General features: G+C 39.5%; 1 protein-coding gene across 1 annotated transcript; it reads right to left on the minus strand.

Moving 5' to 3' along the window:
* On the minus strand, positions 1-26,544 carry LOC130583939 (glutamate receptor ionotropic, delta-1-like; the record flags this gene model as incomplete). Its single annotated transcript, XM_057383625.1, has 4 exons — positions 1-797; positions 17,519-17,759; positions 19,104-19,270; positions 26,349-26,544. Coding segments are annotated over 4 exons (1,033 nt in total), but the record flags the coding sequence as incomplete, so codon positions are not given.
* Between the last annotated feature and the right edge of the window lie 510 nt (positions 26,545-27,054).

Raw genomic sequence — 27,054 nt, forward strand, 5'->3', positions numbered from 1 at the left:
AAAAAACCATACCTGTAAAGGAATAAGTGTTGAAATCCATGGAAAAAAAAGAAAAGTATGGCCCTCAGTCCCAGTAACAGGTCTTCTTTGGCACTTGAGAACGACCACAAGTAGTTTGCCTTTTTATTCATATAGAACAAAATTTACAAAGTCATTCATACATTTTTGTTTGTTTTTTGTTTTGTTTTTTACTTACTTCGAAAATTGGGAATATTCAAAATACACTTTTACCCCACTTCATTCTTTCATTATTTACAAGTATATACAAGAAAAACGTAAGAGTTTCTTTTAATTTTTTTTTCTTTTTTTTTGTTTCTTTTAAATTTTGTATTAAAAATCTCTGCTGGTTGTTTTACTGTTTGTTTTCGTCATATGGATGTTCCRTGCGAGGGCTCCATCGCTTCTGGAATGACTCCCCCCGGCACGGACTGGAATGACATTGGGATGGGGGTTTTGACGGGGCTCTGCCGGAATAGTCCTCCGTTGGGTGACCTGTGTTTGCACTGTATGGAGGGCATGGTGGCTGAGCTGCTCAGGGGCAGTGGCAGGTTGCTGCCCGAGGCAGCTGTCAGTGTCCTGCTGGCACCATGAGTTGTCTGTTCGGGTAAAAAGGTGCTGACAGAAAGTTGCGTGTTCTGGTACTCGCGCACCGGCTCCAGGGTCTGGGCTGGCTGCATGCCACCGATCTCCAGCGCTGAGATCTCGATGGACGCCGGTGAGATTTGCTTGTGGGCTATGTCTTCATCAATTAAACTGTTCATGCGCCTGTGCACCTGCTCCAGGTTCACTTCTTTGTCCTAGTGAGGAAGAAACCACAACAATCAGTCCAAACACAATCTCCAGCCACATCCGGCCCCAGTTCATTTCCTCTGTGTGACCAGAGCTGCTGATCACTCATTAYATCACTTGGATTTCAACTGTGCCCATGCAGAACTTTGAGGTCTGCTGACACCTCCGGCTCAAATACCTGCTGAAAAAAATGTCGAAGAAAACACCAGCTCAATCTCAGCCTGCTGGAGCTCCTGATGTCAATCCCATCCTCCTGGAGGGTAAACCAATGGCTGTGCTTCAGCTAACAGGGTCTGGCATCAGGGACCAGCACATCCTTCACACCCTTGGCTCACCATGCACAAGCCCACAAAAAACCATAGGGTGAGCAAACAAAGGAGCTGGGACTCCAAATTCCAGTGGGCAGCTCAGCCCCTTGTCACCACATGATAGCTCACCACCATCCCATCTATCTGCAGAGCATTTTCTAAAGAACACATCAGTAAAACACCCCAACTTCAGTGTAGTTGCTTCACTCGTCACAATCYACTGGCCAGGGGTTGTGGTGGTGATGAATTCTTGCCTTGCCATCAGGAATCCCTGGGTCAGCTATATGGCATGGAACACAGACCTGCTCTGGGAGCCCTGGGGAAGGGACCGCTGATTTTTTTGGAACAGTTGCATGACCATAAGCTGTCTGTCACCTTAACATGACATCTGGGGAAAAGTCTGTCTGCGGTCAGAGCTTGGAAAAACAATGATGGTCTGCAGAAAATGCATCACCATCTTCTGAGAATGCATTTCCTAAGGTTTCCAGAGGGGTCTCTTCAATTGACTGTCAGAACCCCTCACTCAACACATTTTAGCTTCCATGAGGAAATACAGCAAGATAAGTTCTCTTTAAATCCTGAAGTAGCAAAGACCTATAGCGGGCTGTTTATCACCTCAGCACATGTTCAAGATGCTCAAATTGGGAAGCAACAAAACTGGCAGGGTAAAGTCAAACACCTGGGATGCTGTATGACTGAATTTTAACAGCCAGAATTGTATTGCCAATAAAAAGGTATTATATCACTTCTCTACATTTCATAAAGCACAGCTATGATTGCAGTTGTAGTTACTTGATGCAAGTGTAACACACAGCAGAATAGCAGCAAAGCATGAAAGCCCAACAACCCTGGAACTGTAGAAATTGTCTGGTCAGACAGAAACATGGGATTACATTAGTCAGACAGCAAGACTCCAACCTAGGGAGCAGGACTACCCAAAACCTTTGTGTTCTCATAATYCCTGAATGCCCAAGGTCAACTTGTGTTTAATGATGCTTTCACCCAACACCAGCAGCCTCACTGATTCATCCCAAAATCTAGGCTCAGGGAATGAAGATGTTCAAGGTGTCACTGCCACTCACTCCTCTAAATCTTTCACCACAGGTGTTCAGATGGAGCACAGAGATTTACAGGTGGTATCCTCTGCTATGCAACTTTGCTTTTCCCTGTAAATTGAMAAGTCAACTCCAAAGTCCTTGATTCCAGTCAATGTCAACTACAAATTCAATTCTAACCTTGTGATTTAACACCCCTTCTACATTACTCAAGAACCGTTGAATTTGCTGATCCCTGCATGGGTTTGGAAATGAATTAGTGTTACATGATGTACAGTCCAAACCTGTGTCCTTAGCTTAGGCTAAATCCATATTGATTTCAACTGGAATACAATTGCTCCACAATTACAGGGCTGAGCTGCATGTTGCAAATTCTTTGCTAATCAGTGGAAAATTAATTCCTATTTAATTTAAGTCATAAATCCACCAAGATCCCAATGAAGCTCCCAGAAACCCGGGGGGATATAATCTTCCTCACCAAAGAAAGAAACAATTTTTTTTAAATCCTTCTTTTTTTCAGTCCAATCCTCTAATCACATAACTTTGAGTAAGAGAAAAATCAATGGATAATAAAATAAAAAATAAACTTTTTTGACATGAAGGGATCACACAATACTTGATCAGATAACCCCTGCAGCTGTATTAAGTCCTTCTTGACAACCTGCCACATACTGACCTATCAGGCTCTTCACACAATACATTAGACAATGGACTAAGCTGACGATAACTCAGAGACTGTTTCTTAAATTCTGCAGCTAGGAAAATTAAGGATTTGTGCTACAATAGCCAGAGGATTACATGGATTTAATTAATAATTTCTTCAGTTCCTTTGTCTCAGTGTAAATTTGTAGACTGGGGGCAAACATGAGAAAAGTTCTGACTTAATTCCCTGATGGAGTAAAGCGTGCCCTCTCTGGGTGGGTTCCTTAGGACAGATGTCAGCCACTCTCTGCTGTATTCTCCTCACCCATTTTCCAACAAAAGCTTGCTGCCAAGTTCTGCTTGTCCCCAAACCTCAGCTACCACTMCATATGATGTAATGCCTCTTTAGGCATTGTTTCTTTACTAATGCTGCTAGCTGTGGTGTGGACTGTCATTCTAGTTATCGGGGACTCATATCCTTGTCAAGCCTTCACTCAAAATAAGAAAAAAAAGAAAAACAACAAAAAAACAACCTAGGTTGGAACTGAGCAAATATCACAGCAAACAGTCCTAAATGAGACTTTGGAGAAAAGTTCATGACTCATTTACATTTTTCTGAGCTTTTGCCCAATACTAATGCCTACTTCAGATCATTTCAGGTGAAAACGTACATCAACATTTTATTTGTATTTTAATTTTTTGATTGCAAGTACATCCTTAGTGCATTCATCCTGCTTTGCTATGGGAACAAATAAAATGTGACTTGGATAAAGCCAAGCCAGAGGAAAAGGTAGGGTTTCAATAATCGCAGCAAGCAGTCATTGCTTGCAGAGTGAAAATAAATTTGTGAAAGAAGCAGGATCTTCATTTGGAGCATCTGTGCACAAAAGGTCTTAAAATTCAAAGCAAGAATTTATCCTGGCTACATATTTAGATAAGCCTTTTTAAGATGTAAACAGGAAGAGCCACAGCTGGGATGCTCTTAATGTGCATCTCCTGGTCCAGACTGCAGGGATTATTGAGGACCACATCTTTGGGGATGTTCCCCTCCACTGTGCCTTTTCTTCTGCTAAGGCGCAGTCCAGCCCAGGGCAGCATTCCTCAGAAAATGGGGGATTTGCAGTTGTTTACGTTTCACAATGTGAACTCATGTCTCACTGTGCTAAAATCTTCATTCTCAATAAAAATCAAAACCAATTCCTGCATGCAGACATCACATTCTATCTRCACCCACATTCTATTTACTTACTTCTTAAAGTAAGTAAAGAAGTAAATGCTTGGGATCTCTTTAAGAGGTGGGGGTGAGGATTTCATTTTCCTACTTCTCTTTCTTCAGCATTAAGGACAACTTTCTAGCCTTATCAAGATCAGGGAAAACTTTTAAAAGGCTTTCAACAGACCAAGAATTCACATTACTCCTTCTTTTCATTGTCAAAATAAAATGTTTGCAAAGGTTATGGAAAACAACTTGTCTCTGAGGAATTCTAAAATCACATTTTTAAAGGTTCTTCCCTTTTTCTTTGTCTTATTAGACAAAGAGCAGCTAAATAACTAAATGTCAAGGTTTGTATGAGACTATCTTAATGGTGAATGACTGATTTTTCAAATACTTAAAAAACCCCCCTAAGATAAAACACTGAAACCCTTAAAAAGATTAGTTTGTCACTGCACACTGTAAAACTGCTTTGAATCCCAAGATTTTCAGACATGAAGGTTTTGGGATAGCTTATATGACAAGCCAACCTTTCAGAATTTTTATATTCTGTAAACCTAGTATTTTTTTCCATTATTGTTCTGTGAAAWTCAGTACCATGACATATGTTACTGAAAAGTAACAAGCTAAATGGAAAAATGTTTAAATTATAATAAAGCCAGAATATGAAATCTTAAAAGTTATGATGTTTTCCTCCATTGTCAACTCCCTGTTCTCTTTTTAGTTCTGTAATTCTCATTAGATATCAGTAAATTTGTTAGGATTTCTTTTTTGCATTACACATACTAAATTTCTTTAATAATATAAATATGTCACATCTCAGACATTTCATGCCAATTCAACTTMATTTCTCATCTATGGCTGTGTTGGACACAAGCACATGCTTGTGTTGCCAGAAAAGGATAAAGTGTTTTTCCTTTGCTGGCTTCATAATTCTATTTTCAATATTAATGTTGTACTCTAAATAGATCAGTTGAAGAAATTAATCAGTGAAGGAAAGAAACGTGGAAGGAAAATGAATTATACACCCAGGCTTATTATCTGCAGGCTTAAGGAAAATAGATAACCAAACACTGCTCCTGGTCAGGAAATTACCTTACTCATAAATACCAAGTGAAATGACACTCTCCCCCAAGGAGTTTGAGTTGTGGAAGAGTGTTTGAAGGGCAGGTTTGTGCTCTGCCCCAAGCACTTGATCGTGAGCCACAGGTTCAACAACCCAAGACTGGCAGCAGGAGCACAGGCTGGCTTGGAGTGGATTTGAAGGATGCTCACCAGAATTAGCTGGGAATGACCAAACCTSTGTGGCCACATCAGCAAGAAACTAYAACTCCATATTTGGCCCTAGCACACAGAGAGAAATAATGRCAAGATATAAGTGCAGAYGGGATRGTTTACAGAATAATCTGTATTTGTYTTWCTACYTTATTTTCTGGGACTCTTGACAGTGGGTTCTAATARAAGCCTTTGGGGAGTCATGTTAAAAGAATATGAGCTTTAGGAGGTTTGGAGTCAAGATGATCAAATTCAAGAGTGTTGGAAAGGAGCTACTGCCTGATGTTTTCAAGAAATTGCCTACATCACTCTAAACACAATTAATTAAAAGATAATACTGCTCAGCTGACAGGCTYGCAACACTTGGGATTTTCCAAGGAGAAGATTTTTTGAAGAGAGTATTTTTATTAAAGACACCATTGTGGCATCTGGCTTTTTACTTGTGATTTCTCTGGGCTTATCACAGAGCCATTTGAAGACATAAAAATGCTACAAGATGATGAAACAGCTCCAGTAAGGCAAAAAACAGAAGATAAATACCGAAACAGGAAAGTATAACATAGGCAGAAATGCTATGCTAGAACTATGCCAAAACTGTGAGAAGCTGCATCTACATCCAACAGATGCAAATAAAAGCACACTAGGCTAGACAAGAAAAAGATTGATGGCCCTGACCCCAAAAGGACTAAAAATTCAGAACTGGRGCCAATATGGGCAAACAGGCTCCCACAGGGAGGGAGTATCTTGAACATGTCAATACCTCCCAGTCAGGTGCTGGTAACTGTGCCAAGAATTAAAAGCCTGGTTAAGTAGCTCTTAATAAGACTCAGGGGGTATGCAGAAAACAATGCTTTTTTGGCAATACAGCCTTCATCATCAATCAGGGCACATTTCTGGTTGGTTTCTTTGTTTCTGTCTTTTGACAACAGTAAGGACTATCTTTTGGTGAGAGAAGGAAACAAAGAAAGCAAGACACAAAAGCTAGTATTAGATGTTCATTCTGTGCAAGAAATATTTTTTTTAAAAAATGAGGTAATTTTGTGATTGGGACTGGGATTCAAAATTTGAGACAAACTCCAGCGTCAGACAGACTTCCTCTTCTGCCCTTGACCAGRAAACATGCTGGTCTCTCTCCCAGCCATATAAAAGCCCTCTTGACTCATACATGTGTGTTAAAATTGGAGGTGTCAGAGGTCCTGAGACACAGGGGCTGGAAGGCACAAATGTACCCAGCTAGGCAGAAAGGACACTCTGAGGCACTTCCACAGGCATACATACTGCAAAACTGAGAAACAAGGCAAAGAAATAAAACAGAAACCACCAAATTTCCATGTCAAGTACCCTCAAAGGATTGTCTTCTTACTCAGCATCAAAACCCACAGCTCCATCCAGCTTCACTCCATGGGGTTTCAGACATCAMGGACTCAAACATTTAGCTTGTTAAGGAGAAATAAAGCAGCAGCAGCTCTGCGTGTGTACAATTGTTTCAGATTATTTTGAAATCCTGTATTCACCCAGGGTCATTATCATTACTTTCAGTTACAGCTACTGCATATACAGAGCTGTAATTTTAATTTATTCCAGGAGGCTCTGACAGACTGGCAAAACCAGGCATAATTGGCTTGCTCAAGAAGAAAAAGCAGAGATGATAGATGTAATAGATGTGCTGCAAAACAATGACAATACAGTACGGTGTAACATTAATACAAATAAGCCCTTTTTAATAGGACTCAGCGAGTGACACTCATTATTCCGGAGATTCCGCAGCCGACAACGCGGTGAGATGGAGAGAGACGTGTAAACAGATGCGCTGRTGATGTATGTGTGCTGTCATTAATTTAACACAGGCAACTGACCTAGTCAAATAGCACTTAATGTTACAGAAAATTTGCTGAGTGTTTTCTGAGCGTGCTCTGCTTGAAGCTGGTTTGACCAGAACAGAATCGTATTAGCAATATGCAGAGATGCACCTCAGGAGTCCACTTGAAAAACTGCTTTTAGAAATAGGCCCAATCCTGTAATCAAGCTTCTGCTCTTATTAGTGGAAGCTCTACCATGTATTTTAAATTAGCAATTAGCTAAATTACTGTCCATAAAACAGCTGTCAGGAGAAGGCACTGAGACTGACATCGGGTGAGGTCCAGTTGGCTGTTACCTAATTGAAATAATAAAAGAAATTAAAGTTTTGCAATATGTTGATTTCATTCAATGTGGAATCATCTGCAAAGAAATAAAACTTCATAAAATTTATGTACAAGAGGCCACCTTATTCACTATGTGATGCTCTCCTTCACCAGAGACCAGAAATTCCTTTAKGAAGAGATAGTAACACTCTTCCCTTCTAAGCAAACCTAAAAAAAAAAGTGAGGTATTATAGAATACTGCAAAGTTGATGTTGATGTGATAGAAAATAATTTCAAATACATGGCCAAAGTTTATTCCCACCTCCCCACAGGCAGAAAACAGGTGTAAATAAATGATTATCAACAGCCTAGAGACCAAGCAGGTTAATAGTGACTTGCTACAGAACTGGGAGAAGTAGCAAGAACCTTCATGAAGCAGTTCACATCTTCCCACACTCTTGTTGCACACYTTACCCAGGTTGGATTTAGCTAACCTGAAATCTAACCAGGGGTCTAATTGTGAAGTGTCCCACAGGTCCTGCCTGTGAGCCTTGACAGGAATGCTCACCCAGCAGGCCAGTGAAGCTGACAATGCCTGCCATTKCAAACCAGCTAAACCCCTCTCTGTGTCTTATTTATCCTCTTCAACTGCATCCCCATGCTCTGGCACTGTGTGAATAAACACACAGGACACGGTGCTGATGGGRAAATCATTGCACATGAGGTGACAGYAGATCATCTCYGAGTGTCTTGCAGTGATGTGTTCCCATTTTCACCACCACCCATTAACTAAGGGCAATCACAGAGAGCACAGTCCAGTCCCCACAACACACAGCAGACCCAAACCTGTCAGGGAAGGGGCTGTGATAGCTTTTTCATTTGTCACTSAATATGAAACGGGACATTCAGCCTCACGCTGAGATCTTCAAGCTTGAAAATCCTTACCAACCTCGGTTCACCAGCTGGTAACCCAACTACAAAGAGAATGAGTGAGTGGTTCACATTACACAGATGTTGCCACAGTTTTCATGAGGTTAAAAATAAACAGGACAGTAAGAGAATGAAAAGAAACATTTTTCAATACAAGCAGCAAAATGCAGTACAGGATGAGTGCTGGTTGATGAGCATGCCAATGTCTCTGCAAAGGAACTTGGGAGAAAGGAGAACTTGCAATCAGAGAAACCTCTACTATGTACACACTACAGACTGCAGGTACAGGCATTCCCAACAACACAGGTCAGGAGCAAGGGGAGTTCCAGGGCAAGGTGAAAATGAGGAGAAAACTAACAGGGATTCATCTGTGCAGGCATTTTCAACAAGAAACCGATCATCTGTATGTTTATTATAAATTCTCACCATGCTTCTGAGGCCCAACCTCACATCATTGGCCATCTCCAGATGGAAAAGGAAAGGAAGATGTGGGGAGAAAAAAACAAAAGAGGATCAAAATAGTGAGGCTAATAATGTAATTTAATTAATATTTCACTCTTTTCAGCAAACATACACTTATTATTTCTTATACTTCTGGTSTGAAATAGCATTGCAACAAAAGAGGATGGCCCTCAAGAGGGTGGTGTTTTCAGAATYTGACTACATCAAAAATTACACTGTGAGATGTCAGATTACTCCTTATGAAGGAAAAGTTAAATTAATGAAGGTTYTATTCCAAAACTCACTAAAACTTAATGGTTTCTTTACATTGGTTTCCACACCTTTTTAATCCTAAATTATAATCTAGTCCATAAGGGATCTAATATTTCCCTCTWGTGAGCCCAAGTCAAAGCAATGCTACCCTTTAACAGTCTGATGTACTCTGCTGGAGCATCAGGCATAACAGATTGCTCCACACCCTCCTTCTTCCCCATTCCTGTCTAGTCACATCCGAATCTCAAAAGTTCCTGKTTTTTCCTATTATGCCAGGAGAAGAGAGAGCTGGCACAGGAGACAAAGAATTCCTTCTACAACCTGTTAAGATGCCCATTGTTAGCTGATTTACAAAGCCTCTCTTCTCCACTCCAGCCATGTGAAAGCCCTACAAAACTCTTACTCCTGACTCTTAGCCACAACTTTTTCAATTAAAAAACAAATTTTGAAAAGGTTTCTSCATCCCCATTCAGTGATGTATTTTGGAAACTGCCAAAGCTCCTATTTTGACAAAAGACATGACCAGCCAAACCATTAAAACAGCTCAGCATAATAAAAATCTGGACACCGGTTTCCCAAAAGATAACTCTTGCATACTGAATAATTCTGAAGAAATATGTGTTATGTTGTGTGAGTYTGAGTAGCTCTTTTCTATGTATGTGCCTATAAATACGGGTCTGAATGTACATAACCAAGCCATTAAATATTTAAAAAAAAATAAAATTGCACAGTATTGGTATCTGTGATTCCTTAATATTTTGCTAATATTGACCTCAGGTTATTTCAGGTACCATAAAATTGTTTACATTCTATTGATAAACAGGCTTATAAATTGCATATTAGTTTAATTGCATAGTAAGGTCAATCTTCAGCAAATAACTTCAATGCACATGTATCTCCCAGTTTCTGCTTCATATATGTTGGTTTCAAAGCAATTGAGGTTTGATCCTATGCTCCTAAAAGGAATGGAAATGTTTTGGTGCTCTGGGTGAGATAAGAGTACACTTATTTAATTTTAGGTACATGTTTAAATGCTTAGTCAGATCAACATCTAAGGCATTTTACAAACCACAAAAAATGCAAAAGAAATTTGAGAAAACGTCACACTTTATGCTTTTTTTATTTTAAACTTTTACTGATTTTGTTATTTTACACCCCCTTCAAAAAKTCAACTTTGAAATACCGCTGTAGGCTGAGATAAGACACACAAAAATTAGCTCTGTAAACATTGTGTGAAGAATCTAAAAGAATCTGACACATTAAGGCTCCAATTCAATAAAAAGCTCATGCCAAGMTCATGAGTAGCCACAGAAGTTCCCTCAGTAGGCAATGTAATGCAATTAAAGCAAGTACTTACACTCATCACCAAACTGAAACTTTAAACAGGTTATTCTTTTTTGATTTCCCTGCATGGCAACATTCATTTTTGAAGCTTATTTCTGTTGAATAATTTTCTTCCCCTGCTAAGGTTTACGCCAAGTAAATCCAGATTATATCCCTAAGGATCCCATTAGCAGGGTTTTCTTTCATGACAGAGAAAAATTAAACCAAACACAAAAATCCCTTCCTTGCAKTTAGGGAAATATGCTGGTGCAAAACTCAATTGCTTCACCACTGCTTCGGGTAGCAGAAGCCTGGGCCCAATGCCATAAATCACAAGGATGACATTTCACTTTTAAATCYATTACAGCCTTGACCGAAATCTATGGTGATCAATAGCAAGAGGTGACCAATTTCATTGGATTCTGGATGTGCACCCTGCCTGGGACCAGGAATTACAGAATCTCTGCTTCACCATGGGCACCTCCAAGGAGAAAATCTTTTTTTTTCACTCACATAAAAAGCCAACACCGAGTTTGTTAAGATGCCCTTCCATCTATTATCAGCTTCTGTACAAGTTAATTTATGTATTATATAGTCCTCTTTTTTYYTTTYTTTTTTTYCCCCTTTGACTGATTCTTCSAGCTTATAYTTTATCATCAAACAACATTAAACTTTGCATTCTGGGATGACTGATTCCTAACACTGCTTTGCTGACTTAAAAATGCTAGTTAAATGAAGTTTCCCAGCTTATTGCATTCAAAGCTGTTTTGAAACTGAATTTCTAGATGGCATTAAAATGCATTATTTTGCCAATGTTTGCATGATTTATTTTCCCCAAAAAACCTTTATTTATTCTTAGAAAAGTAGAATACAATACAGTGGTACAAACAAATGATAATTTATATGCAACTGAGCAAAAAATGTACAAAGATTTCAGACACGTCATTGAAATACAGAAAAAAAATAATTTAAAATAAAAACAAGAKAAAATATAGAGAACATGCAATGAAGGGAAAATAAAATATCAGTTTGATGATCTCATGTTTCCTTTCACTCTCAAAAGGAACCATCCTGGGGCAAATCAAATTGTCAGATAAAAAAGATAACACCACAAAGGAGACAAGGTAAATGAAGTGACAAGGAAAAAGACAAGGAAAGTGAAAASAATGGTGAAAGCAAAAGGCTCTTCAATAATCAAAACCAACACTGCTGACACCACGCTGAAGGTACAGAAGCTTCGACTGCCATGGAACAGTACCTGGCTGGAGAACTAAAGTGAGCTGAACCCAGTGCAAACCACCAAACTTAGCAGTGACAAATTTGGATCCACTGGACTCCTGTCTGCCAGCTCATATTTCTATTTGTAAGGTACGCTGGGTTTCGTGCTCTTCTCACACCAGAAAAGAGTCTTAGTGGGCAACTTTCATGACTGCTAAACCTGGAAGGATGGATTTTTGAGGTAGGCTGGAATTTGCACTTCAGTGGACATGGAAACAAGGGAGTTTAAGGCAGATCACAAAAGGCTGCCCTGGTTTTTTGGAAGATACAGGGTTTCCTTCTTTCATCCTGCACACTGCCAAGATACTTGGGACAATTTTTGGAGTAATTTTGCTACCTCCCACTATCTCATAGAGCTCAYAGAGTCTAAACTTGTGTGGTTCAATACATTTAAAACATTATTAAGCTTGGAGTAGCAGGAAATAGGTATTATAAGGTTCTGTTACTAGCACACAAGTCTGTTYCCACTCTGGACAGTACCCTGAAATGATGCCCCTTTCAATAAGTGAAAAAGTAAGGACAGAAAAGTGAAAAGAGTGTTGAATGAAATGTTTTTGCGGAAGCTTGAGAAAACAAAGAAATGACAAACTAAGCTGTGATTGTTAATGAATTATAAATTTGACACGAGTTATGAGACAATGACTAGTAACAACTCAGGAGGTGGAAAACTATGCTATCCCTTAACCAATCAAACCYCCCAAATCTTCTTGCACTACAGAATCCCAAACATGCTGGGTCCAGTTTCTGAAACACTCACTATTGCTAGGAATAGCACAGCTGCTTTGGAAAAATAGATTTCTGATCAATCATATATTTTATCTGTGCAAAGAAAGAACCAAAGCAAGAATTTCTCGGGGTCATTCTTGCATTGTCTTTCAAGAGCTATATTAAATGTAAGTGAATCAATATCACTTTTTTATGAGAGATGCAACTAGTATGAGTTCCTAGAAAACAAAAAATTATCCTGTCTAAGTGACTAATTTTGTTTAACATGGAGTTGCCTGTTAATTTTCTTTTAGTAAATAATTTCATGCACAGTGAAAATTATGAGAATTTAACTTTCTTTCCATGAATACTAGGATATTTTATCTTYGCTTATAGGTTTCCATTGTTTTGTAGTATGTGGATGAACTAGGAATGCTTTCTTAATAGTTCTGAAGAGATCTCAGAAGTAATAATTTTCAGAGGAATAGCACATCACACAAAGACACAGCTGATAAAGCACAGAGGATGCTGGGGAGCCCACTGCAGGAAGCAGCCACACTGGATCATAATGACAATGAAGATGTGAAAACTGCCTTTCATTCTTTCAAATGGGACAAAAGATACCAACAATCTGATGATGTGGCAAAGCCCTTGGCTGTTAAATGATCCAAATTATATTATGGCTYTCTCATATTGTGAAATAAATGCAAAGGACTCATACAAAAAGTTACAGAAATCCAGAGACACKTGTCAAAAGTTCAACATTTATATGGTGGCAGGTTTTTATAACTTTATCTGATTGCTCAGCCATTTAAAAAGGATGTAAAGTGACTGAACAAAGACTCCAGAATAAATACTAATTTTTCACAACTCCTTAATTCTCTGAAAATTATCAAAGTCAAAGGATTAGGTATCAGTATTGCAGGCTGAGTAGTAGCTGTGTAAATTCAATTTTTTAACACACAGAGAGAGATGTATGAGCTGCCTAAATTTCACTGTGGGTATTGGATGGCTGGGTACTAACACTGAGGAGAGGGTGATTATAAATTCCAGAATATCTCTTTTGGAAAAAGATGACCTAGTGTAAGTTTTTCTGAATTAGAAAGTAATGAGGCAATTTTAACATTACCAGATATTTTCCAGTTTGAAGAGATTGCACACTTGAGCCTATTAGAAGAATGTGGCATGGTGTTGCAGCAGTACTTTTTTTCCTGATGCTGGAGCTAATCTTTGTTTTATTAATCTGATCTGATAAGGATTAAATGAAGAATTAATAGGGATAACATTAAGATTTGTACAGCAGAACTCATTAGAAACATTTTAACAAATCTGCTTCAAATAAAATAAAAATCTCTTGCATTAAYATCCCGAAAAAGATCAACCCAGCCTTCACTCTTCTCGCAAGAAATTTCACTATTCCCTGAACAATACAATTGTGAACCAACAGCAACCATATCTTTGGGAAAATAAAGGGAATTCATCTGTCCTGAAGGTTTGTCTTAATGAATTGACTTAGTGCATACCAACAATACTATTTAAAAAGAAAATTTCTGTGGGGTAGAGTTTCTTCATATGGGAAAAATATAAAAAAATATTCTAATTGGAAGCAGTCCAATTAGTCCCTGGCATAAATCTTCCTATGAAGTCTCTACAAATGTAGATCAGGTTAATATCAAAGTCTAGGTTATGTTGCCAGGTTTCAAAAGACAGGCTTCCTGTTCCTCCAAGGTACATAGTTAACACTACATTCCTCACGCTCATTGTAATTAAGAGCTGTGATTTATACCATGCAYACATCTGAGTCCTTGGACATCAATGTATTGGCTCAAGCTAACCTCCACAAACACCTAAGGAATGCAAAGTGCAAAAAGAAGAGACAACAAACTGGCAAAAACCAAAACCTTCATGTCAGCTGAAAGCYGTTCTCCATTGCCAATGAAGGCAGTGCACATTATTCTGGCTACAGACTTCACAGACCCTCAACACAGAAAAAAAGTCTCTAAAAATGCTTTTTCTGTGTCTCAGCAAGCTGCACACCACCCAACCCTGTCATAAATCTGCCACAKCAGTTGTACATTCATCTTCCCAATATTGCTCTCTGTTTTTGAGTTGGCAGTTGTTGACATGATACAGCCAACCAAGTGGGTCATGCCAGAGAATGCTACACAAGGGCTCCACAAGCCAACTCCTCATTCCATTCTGGTTCCACTATGRTGTTTTACAAGGGATTTATAAAGCTCCTAACAGGGTAAGGGTCACAGAAGCCAAATGTTGGCACCTTCTCTCTGCCWCAAGGGCAACACCAAAATCTAATCTTAGACTGCAAGGAAATCAGACTTTTCTGTGACCCTCCAGCAGYTCTGCTTCACAGAAGAAAGYGGYTGGGAGACATCACAATTTTCAGGTGATATCACAACACTTGTGTTTTGCCAAAGCCTTCCCAAAAGCAGAAGAAAATCAGCAGCATGACTTGAGTTTGCAGCTGTTACTGAACTAATGACTTGGCAGGAGTACCAGCTGCAGCTAAGAGGCAGATTTCATGTTCTGTGTATGCTGCTCATGCTGTAGCTGTCATTATGGCTCTTGCTGTAGAATTGCTGGATAACACACAGTGCTAGAAATGAAATACCTGATAACCTGATCAAATCCTCCTTGTGCTTTTGGTCCCCTACACCAGGTTCAGCCACTGCTCCTGGCTCAAGCGGAGGCGCACCCAGGACTCCACACTCCCCTCAACCCCAAATCCYCTCCTTCCCAGAATTTTGAAATTTGATTCTTCTAAACACATCAAAACCTTCAGCCTATATTCACCCATCTCTTTAGAAACTTGGTTTCCTACCTTAATTGCACTAGCCATCAGATATCCYATTTCAATCCCTCCTCACCCGTAGCACTTAAACAAAACATGTCTGGCCACCAATCTGCCAGGAAATACCTGCTACATTTGTTGCTAATTATTTTGTAGGTGTGGTCACTGTGACCAGAGCTCCAGCCCCTGGTCTGTGTGGCACACATGGTCACTTGCCTAGGCAGAGGGTTCCTGAGGATCCTGCCTGTCCATGGCTCTGGGCAGCAGTCACCCTTTGGCTGCTCTGACCCATCCAAAGGTGCCTCCAGCTCCTGCCTGTCATTGTGCCCTGCTGTCCTTTTTGGGGGACCCCTCATTCCATCCAACTCTGCCTGGCATACCTTCCCTGTGCCCTCTCCTGAGGAATGTGCACTTCCTCCTTCAGCCTTTTTACACCTGCTTGTGCCAGGGCTCCCCCCTCCACTGGCAGCATCCCCATCACTGATCTTTCTGGAACCCACCAATGCTCTGTGCCTGAGTTTAATTTGCCTCTAACCCCACCCAGCTCCAAGGGCAGGCCCTGCTCCAAGACCATCTCCCCAAGAACAGTTCTACAATSGGGGTAACTTCAGTTTACTTTAAAACACAGAAGGTTAAAAGTGTTCTAYATCAAAGAAACTGCAAAAGAGCACTACAGAGGTATGAGAGCGACCTTGGTCAAGAACAGACTGGAAGGAAAGGGGAGGAGGAGAAASATGGGAAAGGGAGAAAAGATGGTTTGGGATAGGCACAGATATGCAGTAATCCTTCTTACAGTTATTAAAAAGGAAATGAAGGGGATAGGTGAAAAAGGAAATACTTAAATTCAGGAAGRCAGATTCTTTTTCAGCAATGGAAAYTGAGTATTCAAAACTCCTTGCAATAAGAGAGTGAATTATTTCACCTTAGCTACATGAAAGTGCCTTAGGTCATATTCTCATCTCACTCTACAAAGATACACAAGGCGAGTCCCTGAGCATAGAGAAGGGGAACACACCACATGGTACGACCAGGTGACAGCACAAGGACACTTTGGAGAGCATCCCTGCCGTCTCCCTGCAGGATTTCATGGTGTGCAGTGAAGCACCTACTGCTGGGCTTTAGGCCTCTGCAACACCAGCGTAGGGGCACCTTTGGGGTTACAAAGGAGCAACCACGACCAGGCAGCAGGGAAAAATCATTGTATCACAGAACCATCTGGGTTAGAGGGGACCTTGAAGATCCCCGATTTCAATGCCTCTGCCATGAGCAAGGCCAATACCCACTTGACCATGCTGCCAATTTGCCAAAATTGCTTACAGGTATGTCCATTAGTCTGGTACTCCTGCAACTTGAGAAAAACAGATTAGAATTGATGGGCTGCGTACTTTTTTCCAGCTGTAGTGCAGCTCACTGCTATTATTTGCTTGTAACAAACATCTGTTCCAAGATGCAAGCACCTACAAAATGCCTCAGTGTCTCCAAAATTACAAGAGGTTAGTTTGTTAAACATTCAATCTACACAAATACAGGCTTCATGCAAGACAGATCTGAGTACAGACTGATTATTCTTAGCATTGCTAACTATTACTGGCTGCTGTGTGTGGAAACATCAAACCCAATACTTTCTCAGACATTTTCCTAGATAAAACATGTTATGTGAAGGTCAGCTTCCTCAGAGGCTCCTGCTTTTAGAAATTAAACTGGCTTCAAAAGAAAGGAAGCATTTAAACAGTGTCACGGCAATATGGCTTACTCAATTATTAACTAGCTGATCTATTTTTAATTGCTCATGTACCTCTTCAAACTCAGSCTAGGTCAGCCATGAAGGAGAGCAGCTACCAGACATCTGGCAGCTGCCTGCACAGGATGGTCATGGATCTCCCAGCCAGTGGATGGGGCTCAGGTTAGAGAAAACATCAGCACAGATGGCACAGCCGGGTGCCCAGGACTGGCCTCCCCGTCACTCACAGCAGAGTGGCCGAGGGCGTGTTTCTGAACCACTCTCTTACCCCTAAAGGTAGTCTCTCCAGGTCAGGGTTGAGGCACATTGGTGGGGCAATGAGGGGAAGTTTGCACTGCTGCTGCCCATGCTGTATCTGCTCTACAAATAAATAGAGGACTTTAGTCTCCAGGGCTGTCAGTTTGGCACCTTCCATGTGCACAAAAGACACTTTTGTTCGTTTGCTCTTATTTTCTTAGAAACAACCACCCAAAAAGTTATATGCAAAGCTTAGTATGGCAAATCAAAAGAAATCAAATTTATTGTATGAGAGCACCTAAAATCCCACAACTTCCACTTGCTCTCTCTTTTGTGTTTGCTACTTTTAATTGTGATAAGAATAAAAGTTATGGACCTCTTTCGGTGTTTCTTGATGACAACGGTTGCTGTTCCACCACAACTCCAATGCTGCCACCAAGCAAGCAAGAAGAAGGCCTATTGCTAAAATGCAGAAAACGCCTGCAAAACTGTGCAGCTTGAGTGCCTTCCCATCTGTCTGTGCATTGGTATGGCTATTCAGGTCACAACGTCCCATCCGTGGCCACCACTTCTGTTTAAGAACATCCAAATCTCCACTTTCTTGCAACTCTAGGATCCTGCAGAAATTTCAAAAGACAAGGATTATTTGCAGTGATACTTTTTTACAATTTTTTGTCTTTTCCTTATGCTGCACAACTCTTAACTACACCATCCCACAATTCAAAACTCCACCACCATCACCAACAACACCACCAATGCTGTTTTCTTAACTGAAACTTGTACTAAGATTTCTTTCTACTCACAGCAGCAGGTAAACTCCACTGGGTAACTTTAGGAAAAAAAGAGACTGTCAAAAATTCCACTGCAATGCAAACAGAATTTCCAAGGGAAATCACCACATTCCAGTTAGTCATGCCTGCTCTGGCTACATTCAGCTGCTGCAGCTGGTCCCACTAGTGAAATGCTCAACCCACTCCACTGCTGCTCTCCCACAATAATTTCAAAAACATGCAAGGCTAAACATGCTACTGTTTGTGCACCACTTAGTACAAATCTGTTTAAGCAGCGACGGACTCATTTACTTCAGCGAATGTAGTTTATTCAAAAGGATTTTACTTCAATGCTGTTGCTTAATGCCTGAATTACTGTGTTAACAGTTGCTAATTAATCATTGTTTTGTCTCTTGTGAAGTGTCCCTTCTCTGCATGAATGATTCATTTTGGATTTGGTTTGATAACTGTTTTAGCTGTTTACTAASAATCTTTTCTCTTGAGGCAKCTTTGTCTCTAGTTATGCAGCTGGAGCTTTGCTCCTTTTTATAAAGGAGGAACAAGATGAGGAAATCTTGCTTCACWTCCCTGCCTGCAGTGGAGCACCRGCTCATCTTCTGCTAAGGGCACACATGCCTGCACAACTGCATGTCTTCATTTCAGGGTACAATCCACATGGATGATACTCCCAGCTGATAGCTCAGGGATCACTAACTGGCACAGTTTTATAGTCTCCTGGTGCTGGCAATTGTATGCAATACTTTGCATTTCTTGTTTCCCTGTGCCACTGTGACTCTGTGACCTGTCCCATCCACCCTCTAGAATAAACCAAGGCACTGTGCTTGCTCACTGCAGGGAGCARCTCAGTGCTTCAGAGCCTGCAGAATGTAGCATGGATCCAAGATTCTCTTCAGTCTGTCCTCTACCTCACACAAAGCTCTGAGGACATCAGTCCTCTCTGCCACAGGCAGTGCTGTCTGAAGGTGGGAGGCCAACAGTCACCTCCAGTTCCCTTTTCCCAAACCAGATGCACATGGAGCAAAAGCAGCAGCTTTGTTGGAGGCCCTGAACTCGTAACTTCTCTACTGTCATATATTCATTTTACTTTATTAATGAAATACCAAATGTGAACCACAAATAGTTGCTGGCTATAGAAAGAAATCCTACAAAACAAGCTTTGTTTCAGTTTACCTCTGTGAGAAAATATCTCTGTAGGGGCTTCCATGCTGGAGTGCTATCCCATATCCTTTGCTGCTGATGCTGTTTCCAATGACTGTCACAGAGCATTCATCATCTGTCAGTGCAGCATATTCCACCACTGTCACATCCCACAGGAAAGCGTAATTTCCTTTCTTTGCCTGTAAATACACATGAACACAACACAGGCTAAACTAAACTGCATTTCCAGGCAGGACAAAACTCAAGACAGAAAACAAATCCAGATCTTGCCATTATTCCTTGGTGGTATTTCATTAGGTCACAGTTTGTCTGTAGACCTTCAACAACATCACAATACATTTCTAACACTCTTCCCTCCCAGCAGAATCTCACCTACTTTGAATCCTGCTAAAATATCTTCAGTTTTTAGTAGGAATGCATAGGATAATACAGCCAACTATAAGTGCAGGTGAGGCTTATGTAATGTGTAATTAATTATAAATGAAAGATATTGCTTTAAATGAAGAAATCTGATGCTTGTTTTGTAGGAGACGTGGAGTGTGACTGGTTCCATGCATTCATGTAACAAGAGTGGCACAGTATTAAGTGATGTCTCCTAGTCATCAGTCACCAAAATAGTAACTTTGCAGCTTTGCTCATATAAACATGTAAATAAATGAATTTCCCTTACAAATAAATACAGCCCTTCTGAGAGCTATGTTAGTCCTGTAACAAAAGGCATGCACTGAGCTTGAAGAATTCCCTCTTTTCTTCACAGGTAAGAAGATTCACAAACATCCACTATTACCTCACTTTTGGGGTAAATATTTTTTATATTTCAACACAGACTCATGCAGATATCATTAAACACCAGCCTTAACTGGGACTGAAACCAATGCCTGCACACAGCATACATAATGAACGTAAATCACCTTACTTAACACAAGATGTAAGAAATGTATCTGGATATAGATTCAGTAAATTAAAATAAAATAGGTGAGGTATCTTCTAGTAGACAGAATTTGGGGAAACAAAGATTAAAATTATGTTGCCTGGATTTTCTGTAAGCTCCTTGCTGCAATTCACCTGTTTCCCCCCCTTCCTTTTTATCTGCATCAAGACAAAGATCCACAAATTCATTTGTTTCTGGGTTAAAACAGAGAAGAAATGTTATATCCCTCCTCTTTGGTAAGATTTAAATGAGCCTGTATACTGACTCCTTGGAAAATATTGTTCTTATTAAGGACATGCCACTATTGTCAGTTTATGCCCACTTTCTCCCTTTGCCACCTCCCTCCTTTCAGTTCAGTGTACGAAGTTTGCTCTTCCTGTGATGGGTTTCAATGATTCCCATTTCACACCTCCAACCTATTTAGGGAGCAGAGGCAATGGCCACTAGTCCCACAAGTGTTTCAGGCAGGGAAGGACTGCCAAAGGCCCTGGCTTTGCACATCATCAGGCACATTGTGTTCCATGGTAAATAATACATAGGATTCTGCTGCCTGTGACAGGAGACTGTCAGCATTAAAAATATGTCCTCATGGGACAGCAGCACTTGTTACAGTACACAGAACATATTAAAAATCCATGCTATTAGAGAACAAAAATCTTGCCTGATGGATATACAGATATCAGACACCCAGGAAAGATTTGACCTAAATCATAGTAAAATGTGTCTTACATTTTTTTAAAGAGCTGTATCTATCTTTTGTTCTTTCAGAACTGGTTAGTAAATCATCTTTTCAAGTTTATCATTTAGAAAAGAACACTGACAATATAATACATTCCTTATCAATCTCCTAGTAATAACTGAAGAACACAATGTTCCTCAAATATTCAACTTCCATTATAATGCAAAGAGATGAATTATAGCTAAAGAGAAGAATCACATTATTGATTCTACATTTCAAGCCKCATTTTTCTGTATGTTATTTTATAYAGAAGAGCTTTGTRCACTGACTTTCAATGCTGGTCAGCAGATCTTTTGTAAAGGTCTACTTCTCTTGCATTTGTAGTGTTGCAATCCTGAATTACATCCTGCAACTGTAAATGGTCAATAAACCAAGTCAGCCAGCTCTCTTCATACCTATTTTACATTTTTTAATGACATAAATCATTCCATCCAATGTCATCAACTGCAGGGCATTATTTCTCTGACAGCCTGATCATTTCAGCATAAGCAGCAATCTGACTTTTAAACTCTTGGTTTTGCGTTTGTCTCCACCCCCAGAAATCCTGGGTGCATGACTGCATCCCCTCTCTGATTACCAAAACCAGAATCTCCAAAGATCCCTCCTTCCTAAGGGAAAACATATTCCTTTCCAGACTTCTTCCACTTGTGAAATTTTCATCTGAGGAGTGGAGACCTTCTACTATTGGTGTGTTCATTGTGTGGAAGGTTTTCTTACAACAAAATGTTTAGTTGCTGTCTAAATTCAGCATCCTTCACTTCCCGTTAGTATCTGTTGTGACAGCTAAGCAGTATCATTTGTTCAATTTAAGGAAAAGCTGTCAAACTTTGAAAAACATATGTACAAGACACATAAGTGCACACATACATGTGTGTTTGAAGTATGCTGACTTTTTATATACGCTCACTAGGCAGGCAGTAAAAGCCAAATAAAATCAAATTGACATTTATTTTCAATGGAAAATAAACCCCAATTTTAAACAGAGTTTAAACTTTCTTTTTTATTTTAATGGCAGACTGTATGTGTGCATATCTGCCTGCCCCTTAACTTCCAGGCCGTCAGGGTAGGAACACTGGCAAAAGGGCCTGTGGCAAACACCAGCTGAGAACAGGTGAGACAGTTTGAATAAAAAATGACTGAAATAATACACACAACAATGAGCTCAAATTTATACTTTTGTCTTCTAATTGTACTTCATATTTTGCTGTTTTGCTATGGCCTTACTGTGACTCTCAGCACACAGGCATGCTGCACAACAAAACAAAACTCACTTGATTAAACTTTCAAAAACCTGTTTATCAGAAAGTCAGCCAAAGCAGCACTCATTCATTCCACCCAGGTAGAACAACTACTATGGCTTGCACCAAGGACACCAGATTTATCTGTGGTTTAAGAGATTTAAGAAAACAGATTTAAGAAAAAAAGAACCCTCTGGGCAAAACTTATATTAAATAAAAAACAAACAAAGCTTCACAATCCTAAAAAAAGTGAAAAGGCCAAAGAAGATTGCTTCCTAGACAAGAATACTCCAGGAAAGCAGTAAAAAGCAGCAAAGCAGTATTACTCCAGAAAATAATACTCCAGGAAAGCATCACTCTTCAGCATGGATGGAGATTGGATGGAAAATATTGTTCAAGGGGGACCGGCTTACTGATGGTTAAACAATGTTGCTTCAAAGAAAGCATGATAAGAAACAATAATGTGAAAAAAAGACTGATTCCAGGTTAATCACTGATATATCTGTGATTTACCTGAAACTCGTGAAGAAGTTATCATACTAAAGACAGAAGTGCCAGAAAAATGCAAAATTCATCATTAATTTACTGCCAGAACAGAGTGTCACTGCAGCTGATCCCATTATATGACTGCTACCACAGAAATATCAAAAAGTGACCTTTATATTGGCATTAGTGGAGTAGCTCAAAAACATGCTTGGGTAGCATTTATTATCTATAAAAGGGTGCTTTAAGAGAAGCAACACAGTTCTAATAAAAAGAAAAACATGCTATTGAATCCTGCTGAAATATTTCAAACATTAAAATAATTAAGGAACCACTATAGGATGCTACAGATTCCGGTTAGAGGAGGCATTGCTTTTGCTTCAAAGGCTTATGGGTCAAGAAATGGTGAAATTTATGAAGCTCCATGAAAGCATGTGGATGAGCAACCACAATTCACAATATAAAATTCATTGTGGACAATGCATTATTGGGAAAAAAAGCTTTTAAAAAATCATATTAAATGAACTTCTAAATTACTTCTACTCTCCAAGTAAGAATGAACAGAGGTGACACTGCTCAAGAAGATCGCTCTGATTTAATGCTTAGTGATCATTAAGGAAGCAAAAAAGAGAAGGAATAAATTCTTACTGTGCCATTGCCTAAATCAATGATGTGTTCTCATTTTGTGCTCTACTTGGTTTTGATAGCTTTTGATCAAAAGTGAGACACAGGAAGAAAAGAAAGGATTCTGAGAAGTTTTGGCACCAAATTGATTAGACAGAGGAACAAACAATCTCAACAACAGCAGGGCATTATAAAATGCAGCAATTGGAGTTTAATTCTCCTATCTGCATATATAGCAGATACAGGGTTACATAGGGATCATATTACTTCATTCTTTCAAAGCAAAAAATTGGTGCTCCCACTGAAAATAAAAACCACAGCTTATTATGTATGTGGATAATCAATAATTACCTTGAATAACTGATTAATACTGGATATTATATAAACAGTTCACTGAGACCCTGGCTGTAGGATGACCCAGGAAAAAACTTTCCTGTGGCACTGTTAGTCAATCCTCATCTGTGATGGCCCCAGACAGCTCCAAGTGGCAAAACAGCATTTTGTACAGACGGTGGTTTGTGTGGTTTCTACTCCTGGGCTATGTAGAGACACTGATGAGGTTTTCCATCTTCAGTTGAAAATGGCCAACTTTTTCAGTTGAAAATAGCCACTTTCAACTACCTTGGGAATACAGCAAAAGCAGTGTTCCCCCCTCCTCCACCACCACCCTTGGCTCTCAATCGTCCTCCCATCCCTTATGTGATACTGAAATGCATTCCTGCACTTTCCATGGCTCTCCCAGTGCTGCAAAAGCTGAGCCTTGCTCAGCTGGGAGATGGTCACTGCGGCTACAGGGACCCTGCAGTGTCTGAAGAGAGACGTCTGCCATGACAACCAAATGCCATGAAAGCTCACAGGACTTTGCTCCACTGCCATCCTTTTCAGACACTCCAAGGGAGCAGGAAAATCTCCACGAAATGGAGAAAGATAAATGGAATAGGGAAAAACACCTGAAATAGCTGTCTGGCATAAATAACCAGCACTCCCTGTTTTGCACTGAAGTGGCACTGCTTTGTTTGTAACTGCAGTTGAACTGTGATACTGCCTGAAGAAAACAGAAAGGAGAAGGAGGGAAGAAAGAATAGTAGTGATTTTTTTCTTTTTTTTTTCTTGCATTGTGTCAGGCAAGTCCTCATTCAGAAAAATGTTTTATGGATCTTTTTATGCTAGAGAGATTTAGAGTTCCCATTTCCTACGAAACCCATTTGTAAGGCACATTTACATCTCTTTCATGCAGGAGTATGTGTTTATGGAAAGAAACTCTCATTTCCTTGGCTGACATCAATTCTCCTTTAGAATAAGTCCAAGAATTTCTTGCTGTAGTACTTGACATGGAAAACTTGTCTGTTTATTCAGAGAGCTCAATGAGCTAGCAAGAGTGACACTTAAACTATAAACACAATAGTTTAGTTGACAATGTTATTAAATATTAATCCCAATTTATGTAGGTGTCTAATCAAATAGTGGCCTTGGTCATCTTTGGGGACCGAAGTAAAATTTATTTGCTGTTGACATTATTTGAATGAGCTGATCTAGTTATATAAAAATCACCCTACAACACTGAAATCAAACTTAGTATGAAAAGTTATTATCACATAGATAGGATGGAGCTGCCAGCTCCATACAGACAATATAATTGGTATTCTCAACTGCCTGCCAATCTACAGTTACATTTCTGGCTTAGCAAATGTAGCTATCATAAATGGCAGCATGCACTAGGCTTACAAAATAAGAGTATTTACAATTTCATGGATAAAGAGCATCCACTGCCAGTAGAATGTTATAAAAGAAATAAAGAAAAGGAAAACACTGTATATTTCTCTAAGGTAAACTGTTTTATTATAGAAAAGTAGTTAATGTCTCCATGTCTCCTCTAAATGCTACCAAAACATCTCAAAACACAGGCCTCATTTTCATAGAGTGTTGAGCAGATTAAAAAAATAATCAACCACTGCAGACTTTGCTATTGCCAGAGCTCCACCTCATCCCAAGGAAGGTAGGATTTTGGAGCTGAGGGCAGAGGGCTTTAGGGAAAGCCCTAAAGAGCTGAGAGATAGAAAAAAGGCAGGGTGAACCCACACTTCTGACTCCTATGCTAAGACACAAGAGTGTCTGTATAAAGATTTTGTCCAAAAGTCAAGCAAAGAGTTGGGAATCTTTTGCTAAAGGAATTTGAATTTTGAAATGGGATGACTTGTATTATTGTGTTCACCCTCTTTATGGCACTGTAAAAAACAGTAGATTTTGACTACTTGCTTTCTGGCTGTTCAGAAAAGTTTTCAAAAATTCAAAGCAGAAAAAAAGAAACGCAAGCCAAAACCATTTTCTTATTTCCCACATACAAAATCACAAAGAGCTAGTAAATCAGTGTTTCACTGACAAGAGTGTCTCTGATCAAACATTCACTGTCTTAATAACAGCTGTCAGCTTGTTTTATAAAAAAATCAATTGACAGATAAAGAGGACACTTTTCACTAAAGAAGCAGCACATCAAGGCTTTCAGCATGTTTGCATCCCTTCTGCTGTAATGCACTCCTGGACATGTGTTTGATGTAAGGTCTGTCTGCTTTTGCTGAGATTCAAGATGGGGAGCTGAGGGAAGAGACACCTATGACAGAGTGTGGGCATTGCTAATGGCCAAAACTCTTTATCACAGAGCTCAGAACAAAGATACAACATCCTAAACTGTTACACACCAATCCTTGAATCCTGCATCAATACTCTGATCCACAAAAAAGAGGTGCCATCTTATCTGAGAGGAATAAAATTTTGATAAAACAGTGTCATGTGAATGCATTTTTTAAAATCTGGAGTAAACAAAGAAAAATCTTTCATTATATTTCTGTTTTAAGAGAAATGAGTATACATTCTGTGAATCCCTTGATTCTTATTCAGAAAAAAGAAAACAAATGAGCAAAGGACAAGAGTCAGTACTGGATAATGTAAAGAATTACATTCAGAAAGGCATTCTCAAAGCCTCCAAGAAACTGAGAAACCTTCTGACCAGATCCAAAGAATGACTCACACACATACTGAAGATTTAGGCAGAGCTAAAGTACTTACATTCAGACCCATAACACCAAAATATGATTCTTACCTGTCACTGAGGTACTCAAAGGAACTTTAGATAGGAATTTAGGCGGTTTTTGAACTTATATAATTTTTCCTGAGACTTAACATTAACTTCACAGAAACAACATTGATACAAAAATTAAACAAAACCCCCTGTAATCCAGTCTTACCTTCCTGATGCCTTCAGAAGGGTTTGATACGCAATTATCTGCCCCATTATTCTTACTGATAGTCCTCCAGAGTTCAGCAAATGTGTTATCCTGCTCCAAGGGGTTGGTCCCTTTTGCTTTAAAGTATTCATACACTGCTGAGTCCCTGACTGTACCRTAAGATATATCCATTTGTTTGGACAGATCCTGAAATGTTCTGAAATTCAAGCAATATGGAGAAATTAGTACGATGCAGTACATTAGCAAAATTTCATTAATTAAATGGTTTCTAWGTCTGTCATTAGTCAGAAAGCACTKACCCTSACCAYGTAACATTTCCGTATTTCATTCCTCATCATAAAAGAAAACCAAGGAGTTATTTAAATGTACTGAGATCATATGATTTTAACTACATCCAAGCTCTGTTTCACCCCAGTGAAGATTTTTTTTTTTTTACAAGATAACATTCATGTTAAATAAGCCACCGAAATTGGACAAGAATAAAATGTGATAAAGACTTACCTGAACACAGGAAAAACTCAGATTATAAACATAAATTTCCAGCCTCATCAATTTCACCAGAAATACCTTGGAGAATTCAGTGGAATTAGTTTGCAGTTAAACCAATGCTCCATCTGACTCCAAATCAATATGACTGTTTTAAACAAACAAATAAAATCTTGCTTCCAATTTCCACTAAGTCTCTCTTGCTCTCTCTTTTCACAGC

Source organism: Malurus melanocephalus, unplaced genomic scaffold, assembly GCF_030028575.1.
Source record: "Malurus melanocephalus ecotype Western Australia unplaced genomic scaffold, MMel_1.1 scaffold_645, whole genome shotgun sequence".
Classification (NCBI taxonomy): Eukaryota; Metazoa; Chordata; class Aves; order Passeriformes; family Maluridae; genus Malurus; species Malurus melanocephalus.